Source organism: Echinops telfairi, unplaced genomic scaffold, assembly GCF_000313985.2.
Source record: "Echinops telfairi isolate 266 unplaced genomic scaffold, ASM31398v2 ScPeMD7_7469;HRSCAF=8507_0, whole genome shotgun sequence".
NCBI lineage: Eukaryota > Metazoa > Chordata > Mammalia > Afrosoricida > Tenrecidae > Echinops > Echinops telfairi.
This window is the reverse complement of record NW_022111372.1, coordinates 96,387,717-96,396,528: the sequence shown is the minus strand read 5'-3', so window position 1 is coordinate 96,396,528 and position 8,812 is coordinate 96,387,717. Positions and strand designations below refer to the sequence as shown.

At 52.2% G+C, this 8,812-nt stretch overlaps 1 protein-coding gene across 2 annotated transcripts in view; it reads left to right on the top strand.

Moving 5' to 3' along the window:
* PSD2 (pleckstrin and Sec7 domain containing 2) overlaps nucleotides 1–8,812 on the top strand; it is a 54,160-nt gene that overhangs the window by 39,206 nt on the left and 6,142 nt on the right. The window contains exons 8-14 of one of the 2 annotated variants that reach the window (XM_045284660.1): nucleotides 392–481; nucleotides 1,985–2,028; nucleotides 3,038–3,228; nucleotides 3,379–3,449; nucleotides 3,844–4,001; nucleotides 5,431–5,575; nucleotides 6,141–6,284. In XM_045284660.1, the coding sequence (XP_045140595.1) occupies nucleotides 392–481; nucleotides 1,985–2,028; nucleotides 3,038–3,228; nucleotides 3,379–3,449; nucleotides 3,844–4,001; nucleotides 5,431–5,575; nucleotides 6,141–6,284 (843 nt within the window). Of the gene's footprint in view, nucleotides 1–390; nucleotides 482–1,984; nucleotides 2,029–3,037; nucleotides 3,229–3,378; nucleotides 3,450–3,843; nucleotides 4,002–5,430; nucleotides 5,576–6,140; nucleotides 6,285–8,812 lie in introns of both variants that reach the window. The other variant, XM_045284661.1, reaches the window with a different exon arrangement.

Genomic DNA, 8,812 nt, shown 5'->3' with positions numbered 1-8,812 from the left:
ACTTTTCTTCACCTTCTTGTACTTTAGTTTCCTTGTCAAATGGAGATGATAATTCTAACTAGCCACCTCACCGTTTCCTTTTGTGAGAAGGAAATACAATTGGGCATCTAAAGATCAAGACCTAGAAAACAGTAGGCACCCCAGCATGTCACCTGTCACAAGAGTTAATTCAAGCCTGATTCCTTACCTATTATGATGTTGAGGGTCAAGTGGAATCTTGAATGTGAGATGACTGTGTGATCTTTCGGAACGGAGGGAAACCTGGGAAGTTTCATTTCCATCACTGCCTTTGCTACTGCCTCATTCCCTCTGGCTGGGCGGGGCAAGGCAGGGTGCCGAGGTCACCCCGTCGCCATCCCCACTCTCAGGAAGGACCCTTTCTCCATCACAGAACATTGGCAAGAAGATGTCCTGCCAGCAATTCATCGCCAACTTGGACCGTCTGAATGATGGCCAAGACTTTGCCAAAGACCTGTTGAAGGTACTGCCTGTCAGGAGGTATTATCTGTGTCCTAGGTGGGTGGAAAAGGGTCAGGTCTCTGCACTACTAAATCTCGATATTCCAGAGTCTTACAATTGAGTGTGGGCCACCATGACACTTGGGATAGAGTTAAAAAGAGACTATTCAGCTCAACCTTTCACGATCACATGTTCTCTGAGTCCACTACCATCATTATTGTCATGGTAGTCGTCAACATTGCCACTAATCATCACAGCTGCCACCACCATCACCATTACCAACCATCATGCACCCCCACCACCGGGATTACCACCACCTTCACCCAAACCAGCCTCAACATCCCTGTAGGGAAAAGACCATTCATCCTCCAACACCAACAAGAATGAAAGGAATCCAGTTTTCTTCCGAGACAGAAGCCCAGGTTGGAACTCTGGCCTCCGAAGCCTGGTCAGGTCTCTGCCTTGGAGGAAGAGCAGGAGGTTTGGGGAGATAGACGCGGAAGGAACTTTTTGAATGGCTTTGTGATACCAGGTGGACGTGAGTCTGGAGGTCACAAGATAGAACATAAGCTCTACCCCTCGTCTTGGGATAATTGTCTTCTTCACCATTAAGGAGCACTGGTTTGAAACATATTTCTAAGTGAGATCAAACAATTCCAGACCCACCACCTACCTATGTGCACCTCTCTCCATGTGCTCATTCATCCATCTACCTACTTTGTCACCTACATCCACTTCTTTACCCCCACGTCTACTCACTAATCCTCCCATGCATGCATGCTCATCCACCCATCCACCCACTCAATCATTCATCTACCCATCCACCCATTCACTCAATCATCCATTCGCTGACCCCAACTCTGTATAGCCCCAAACACCCCCTCATTCACCTAGCCATAAAGTCTTCACTTATACAGTCACTTGCCCACCCAGCCATCCTACCCACCAACCCATTCACCCCCATTGATCCACCCAGTCTTCCACCACTCATGAAGCCCAAACTCCTCCACATACACTCACCATAAACCCACCCATTCCTCATGATTTCATCTTTCCACCAACTTCCCTTTTTAACCACCTATCCCTCACGATTCATTCTCTGCATTGTATCCATCTACTCACCAACCTCTCATCCATCCATCCATCCATCCATCCATCCATCCATCCATCCATCCATCCATTGATTCCTCTATCCTGTTGAGCACTTATGCACTGGAGACTCAGTGATGAGCAAGATGGGCTACCCCTGATCTTGTGAAGCTAGATGTGCACGCCCCGCCCCCCTTGGGATTATCACCACCTTCAACAAAACCATCCAGGGGAGACATACATTAAATGAGCTACTAATGAAATGTCACACATACACACACCCACTCACCTAGCAACAGACAGACAAGACTCAGACACACTTTGGCCCCCTGGCTAAGAAGGCACTGCTGCTTTACACACACACACGTTGCTGGAGGAGGTGGGGATTGCTTCGACGCTTCACCCGGATCCTCTCTCTGCCTTTGTCTCACTCCAGACCCTCTACAGCTCCATCAAGAGTGAAAAGCTGGAATGGGCCATGTGAGTAGCACCCAAGGGCTTAGACCTAGGGAGACGGAATCACTGGGAGGGCGAGTGGTTGGTGGCCAAGGGACACCACTTCGGACACTCTCCAAGGTGCTGATTCTTCCCAACTCATGGCTCTGGTAACTCTATCCCCCTGGCTAGCCCCTGATGCTGAGTTCTCCTTTGGGCTTATTTTCTGTCTTAATAAAAAAAATTCTGTAGTGTTTACACTGCAGTGGGATGGACTAAACCACGGCTTTAGCTCCATGATGACAATAGCTAGTCTCTGGCTCTGGCCATTCCACCACAGTACCCAATGATGACAAGTCTGTCTCCTTTGGGTGATTAGAAAGCAGGCATTATGAACCCTTTAGGACCTTTAGGAATGACCATGCTTAGGGTGGTGACTGGGAGGCTTGCAACCATCTGGAAAGAAGTGTGGTTGGTAACCTTGCTGGCGATGTGAGAGGCTTCTGGGGAAAGTGGCCGCCTCTCCCTGATATACTTTCCAAGGCAGCCTGAGCTTGCAGACCCATGTAGAGTTCTCAGATAGAGATCATTGGAACGCCAGCCCCACTGGGAAGATTTGACATTCGGAGGCCCCAGGCTGCAGGGCCTTATCTACTGGCCCAGCCTCTCTGCACATGTGTGTGGGAAGCAGCTTCAAACTAGCTGAACTCTCAGGGCAAGAATGGAGAGAGGAGCAGGAATAGTGGGCAGGAGGTCTGGAGGTAGTAAGGTCTCCAACTTTGTGATCAAAGAAGATTAGATCAATATTGATGAAGATTGGAGCTGGGAGGCCAGAGATGGAAAATCAGAGGTCAGGGATCCAAATGGAGGACTAAGGGGAAGGGGTTGAAGATCAAAATCTGTGGTCTGGAATTGAAACCTCCCGTGTGTACCCCTCACAGCTGCCCTTCACCTATTACCCTTGCTCCCAGAGGAGTGGTTGGTGGGGAGAGGGGATGTCAATGTGGGGCCGAGGCCTACCTGGAGGTGGCGCTCAGCCCTAGTACTTCTCTAGTGATGAGGACGAGCTGAGGAAATCACTGTCTGAGCTGGTGGATGACAAGTTTGGGACAGGCTCAAAGAAGGTGACAAGGATCCTGGATGGTGGCAACCCCTTTCTGGATGTCCCACAGGCTCTCAGTGCCACCACCTACAAGCACAGCGTGCTGACCCGGAAGACTCACGCCGACATGGATGGCAAGAGGAGTAGGTGCCAGGCTGGGTGGGGCAGATGGGGTTCTAGCCTCCCTGGCATGCTGTCCGGGATGCACACACAGGTGGACAGATGGGGGACGCCGGGCGAGGGGATACTGAAGTGGGTGGTTGAGACCATCCAAGTCACACTCCCCTCTCCAGCTCCCCGAGGGAGGCGAGGCTGGAAGAAATTCTACGCGGTGCTCAAAGGAACCATCCTGTACCTGCAGAAGGTGAGAAGCTGCCCCAGCACTCCTGCTCGGGGTGGTCCTGTCTAGCCTCTGTCTGGGGGACTTGGGGTCTGAGAAGATGAATCTTGCATGGATGGCGGGTCCTTCCCCCCTCAGTGGGGTGACTCAGGCTCACCCAAGGCTTTGGAGGCTCCAGGGAGGGATCTTTAAAATGCACAGTGGCTGAGGGGATCCCCAGAGTCAGGCTGCTTTAGGCATATGGGGCACATAGGATGTGTGTGTGTGTGTGTGTGTGTGTGTGTTGGGATGGGTGTGGCTTTGCTAGGCTGTAAAATGGAGAGCATTCGAGAGATGGGGAGGAGCAGGAAAGGGGATGGGGAGGTGGAGGGTGCCGGATGCCAGATGTTCATCCCCACCCCATCCCCCTGCCGTCCAGGATGAGTACAGGCCTGACAAGGCCCTATCAGAGGGCGACTTGAAGAATGCCATCCGTGTGCATCACGCTCTGGCCACCAGGGCCTTTGACTACAGCAAGAAGTCCAACGTGCTCAAGCTGAAGACAGCAGACTGGAGGGTCTTCCTCTTCCAGGCCCCGTAAGTAGACGCTGGAACCCTTTGGCTCTGGACCTGCAGTCGTCACCCCCCCCCCCCCCCCATCAGTTTCAAGGTGGACACCCTCTGCTTCCCCTGCTGGTCAGTCACAAGTGCAGATGTAGCTGCTTGACCCAAGCCAGCAAGTGGGGTCATCTAAAGCAGTGAGCATCCCTCGGGACGTGAGAGAAATGTAGTTTCCCTGGCCCTCTTTCGAGATGGGGCTCCACAGTGGTTTGAATAGCCCTCCAGGGATTCCTTATCCATAAAGACAGGGAAGATGGACTTTTCATGAACCATCTTTCACTTTATATTTGAGGACGGGCGGCGGGAAATATTGAACCCGCGGTTTACCTGGAAAACAGTCCTTCCACTCTCTGAAGTTCCTTCTGTGACGTTTCTATGAGGCTTCATGGCTCAGGTGGAGACGGGCATATGAGGCATCAGATCAGAGTGTAAGTGGCCTGGCCTGGTAGGGGAGGTAGGAACAGGAGGGGTGTTTCCGGTTAGCTGCAGGGGAGGAATGACCACTTACCCAGCTGCCTCTAATGATCACCTGGGCCCACTGCCTCCAGGGCCTCTTGGATCTGGGGCCCATTAGCTCCAGGGCTCTAGGCCCTGTCAGCTCCAGGCCTAACAGCTGAAGGGTCTCTTTGCTCCAGAACCAATTGGCTCCAGGACCATTATTAGCTCTTGGCTCCAGTAAGCTCCCAGGCTGTTAGCTCCAGCGCCCTTGAGCGCCAGTGTGGTTTGTCCCAGGTCTTGTTAGCTCCCAGGCTGTTAGCTCCAGGCTGTATTAGCTCCAGGACCATTAGTACCAGGGTCTATTAACTCCAGCACTCATTAGCTCCAGCCCTGTTAGCTCCCAGTCCTGTTAGCATCAGGGTCCCCAAACCCCAGGGCAGCTAGCTCCAGGCCCCATGAGCCCCAAGTTCATTCGCTCCAGGACTCATTTTCACCAGGACTTAGACTCAGGGCCATTAACTCCAAGACCTGTTTGCTCCAGCGCCATGGGCTGCAGGTCTGGGCAACTGTATTTTCACTTGAAAGTCCAGGTCCCATCTGAGATCTGGGAGCGAATGGGAGCATGCTCTCTAGTCCTAGCATGGCCCTGCTCACTTACCTATCCACCCCTCCTCTCTTGATTCCTTCACCTGCCTCTAAAAAGGCCTTATTAATGCCTCTCAGGAGCCCTGGTGGGCAGAGTGGTTACGTGCTGGGCTACTCACCACGAGGTGTTCCCAGGGAGAAAGACGGGGCTTTCTTCTCCGGTAAAGTTACAGCTCAGAAATGCCCCCGTCCTATAGGGTCCATATGAGTCAGACTGGACTGATGGCAGGGAGTTAGTGAGAAGTGATGCCTCTCAAGGCCAGGCCTAATGCTGGGGGCTGGGTGAAAAGCTGTCGCCCTCTCCCCCTCTTCCCGACCTCAGGAGCAAGGAAGAAATGCTATCCTGGATCCTTAGGATCAACCTGGTGGCTGCCATCTTCTCAGCCCCTGCCTTTCCAGCTGCCGTCAGCTCCATGAAGAAATTCTGTCGGCCCCTGCTGCCCTCCTGCACCACGCGTCTCTGCCAGGTACAGGCTCCTAGGACCACGGCCCCCTCTCCCCAGGTGGCCTTTCCTCCCCCAAGCCCCCATTCAATAGCTCCCCCTTAGTTCCTTTTGTAGGATGCCTGGTCCTGAATGAAAGGACACAGGAGAAGGGCCAACAGTTCCCTTCACCTCCGCTCCCATTCTCTGTCGGAAAGACACGTCCACACACCACACAGCCTGACCCTGCTGTGCGGGGTGGTGTGCATGGGGGTCTCTGGGTCGGTCATGTCTGTCTCTGGGCATGGATGTGCGAGAATGTGGGTGCCAGGTGGTGCTGGGGAGGGCAGATGCCAGACTGGCCCTTGGTCCGGTGTCGTCGTGAGTGTGCAATGAGGGTTCTTTGAAGCCAAGCGTGGGTCTGGCCGACTGTGGATCTTCACTGCATCAGGCGGCAGGGAGTGTATGCATACACTCTAGATTCCGGCCAGGCCTCAGATGCTCTTTGGCGGAGCAGGCTTCCTGCCTACCTTCCTCCAACCGAATGAGACCCACCCCTGTGGCATGTTGCGAGGCCCCTCTGCTCACGGTGCAGGCCGTCTCATCGTAGGAGGAGCAGCTGCGGTCTCACGAGAAGAAGTTGAGGCAGGTGACCGCAGAGCTGGCTGAGCACAGGCGCCGCCCCGTGGAGCAGGCTGTCAAGTCCAAGGAGGCCGAGGAGTACCGGCTGAAGGAACACTACCTCCTGTTCGAGGTGGGCCCTTGGGGGGGGACTGGGGAGCTGGGCTGCGGGAAGAAGGCAGGACCGCAGTCACTCCCACACGGACGAGTCTCACCTGGACCCTGAGAAGGGAAGGTGCCCTTTGGCTGGAAAGACCCAATGGATTTGAAGCGTGGGCCTGGAACACCAGGCCTCCCAGGGGGCAGAACCAGCCTTCCTGTGGCCATGCTGCTCCTCGGGCCACCTCCAAACATGGGGAGAGAATTGAGTTGGCGCTCAGTGCGGCACCCGCAGGGTCACAGCTCTGGGCCCTGCTAAGGGACGGAGGAGGCCAGAGCAGGGGGTGCAGTAAGCAAGGATGGTCTTGGGGATTGTCTCGCGGGGAGTCTGAGGGCTCAGGAGCCTCCGCTGGAGGTCCAGTTCCTCTTGGTCCTGCCCCGCCGAGCCTAGATTGAGTGTGGAGCCTGTGCGGTGAGACCTTTCCAGGCCCTGGGCTTTTTGGCCTTCTCTAGTTCCTGCCGATCGGAGTGGATGGCAGACAGAGAGGCTGAGGCTGAGCCAGGAAGCCCACGGAGTAAAGATAGGAGGGCACAGATCTGTCTTTAGATTCCCACGTTGATTTTCCGTTAAGGTAGGTGGAGAGAGAGGAATGTTCTCAGGATAGCTCCTGACCTTAGGTTTCTCAAAAGCTTAAGAGCCACACTCCCTCCGATGTCAAAAATATCGATGGCAGAGGCTGCTGTGCACTGATGCCCCACGCACGCCAGGTGTGGCCCTCCTCATGTCCCTCGCAACGGCTAACTTGATCCCCATGTCAACCCTGTGAAATGGGTTCTGTAACTATCACTATGCAAAACAAACACTGCCTTTATGCATTTGTTATAAAAAAAACACCCCCTTTATTGTGTGCAGCATCTTGGGTGAAATATTTACAGAGCACATCACCAGCTTTATAGTCCACATTTCAAACACAGCGTATTTCCGCGCAGCCACTGCAACCTCCTCACCGGACCGTCAGGTATCCCACTTCCTTCCTGTGATTCCTCTTTGCTTCCCTCCCTCTTTCTTAGCGCCTTCAACGTGGTCCTTGTGTAAATGCTGCCCTTGTGATCTTAAATAGTTTGATTATTCTACCACAGGGGTGAGTTCAGGTCCAGAATGAAGGGTGAGTAAAGGGCATAGTCTCATCATCTGGCCAGTGAGCCTGGTCTCTTACGAGTTCTGTTCCACGTTTCTTCCACCCAATCTAGGGCCTTTTAACACGATTGTTTTCAGAGCGGTTGGTTGGTCTGTCATGGGAGCTGGGCACCATCTAGTTCTTCTGGTCTCAGGGTCACGGAGGCTGATGCTTGCATGATCCATTAGTCCTTGGATCAATTGTTTCCATATGTCTTTCAGTATTCACTGTTGTTTCCTCTGGATGGCGAGAGACAAATTGTTGCCCTTTAGATGCCTGCTCATGAACTTTTAGGACCCCAGTCACGATACATCAAAGTAGGATGTAGATGCTGCACTGACCACAGTGGAGAGTGTGGACTATGTCAGGCCCACTGACCTTGTGTCCCCGTATTCTCCAGGCCAGCAACTCATTCCTGTAAGGCGTTTGGTTATGTCTAAAAAGCTTTTCTTACTTTGTGCCCATATGGTTCACCAAATTCATGGATATATTTGCTGCAAAGTTAAATACACATATGTAAATATCATCTGTCGAATCTGCATATATTAGCAGGCATCCTGCACATGCCTGTTCAGTCTCCATGTCTGTCGACATGCAGATCGCCACTGTTGTACCACGGAGAGGGTTTTCGGGGGGATCTGGTACTGCTATTTCCAACTTTTCTGAGGGACCGCTGTATTGTTTCCCACAATGGTTGCACTGTTTTTTAGTCCCACCAGCAGTGGATGAAGGTCCCAGTCTCTTTGCATCTTTGTCAGTGTTGGTTTTCTTCTTTAACTTTGCCCTTCATGCTGGGGTGAGGTGACGCTGACTGTTGTTTTGATTTGCATCTCTCAAATGGCTAATGATTGCAAGCATTCCTCAAAAGGTTGGGGGCCGAACGAAACCCCCCCTGAAAAGGGCCAATCAAGGCCCAAGCCCAAGTTAAAACAAAATAACCTTTTTTCCCCCTTGTTAAGGTGTTGAAGTTTTCTACAGCCCCTTGTCCAATAGGCCGATGTGTTCCCCAGTCTGTAGGTTTTCTTTTTACTCTTTTTTGTGAAATCTTTTTTCCTTTTTCTTTTATTGGGGGCTCTTACAGGTCTTACCACAATCCATCCATCCATCCATCCATCCATCCATCCATCCATCCATCCATCCATCCATCCATCCATCCATTGTGTCAAGCATATCTGTACTTATGTTGCCATTATCATTTCAAAACATTTTCTTAAATTTTTTTTAACATTTTCTTTTTACTTGAGCTCCTCATTTCCCCCCTCCCTTCCCTGTCCTCCCTCCCCCATGAACCCTTGATAACTTAAAAAAAATTTTTTTTTAGACATTTTATTAGGGGCTCATACAACTGTTATCCCAATCCATACACACATCAATTGTGTAAAGC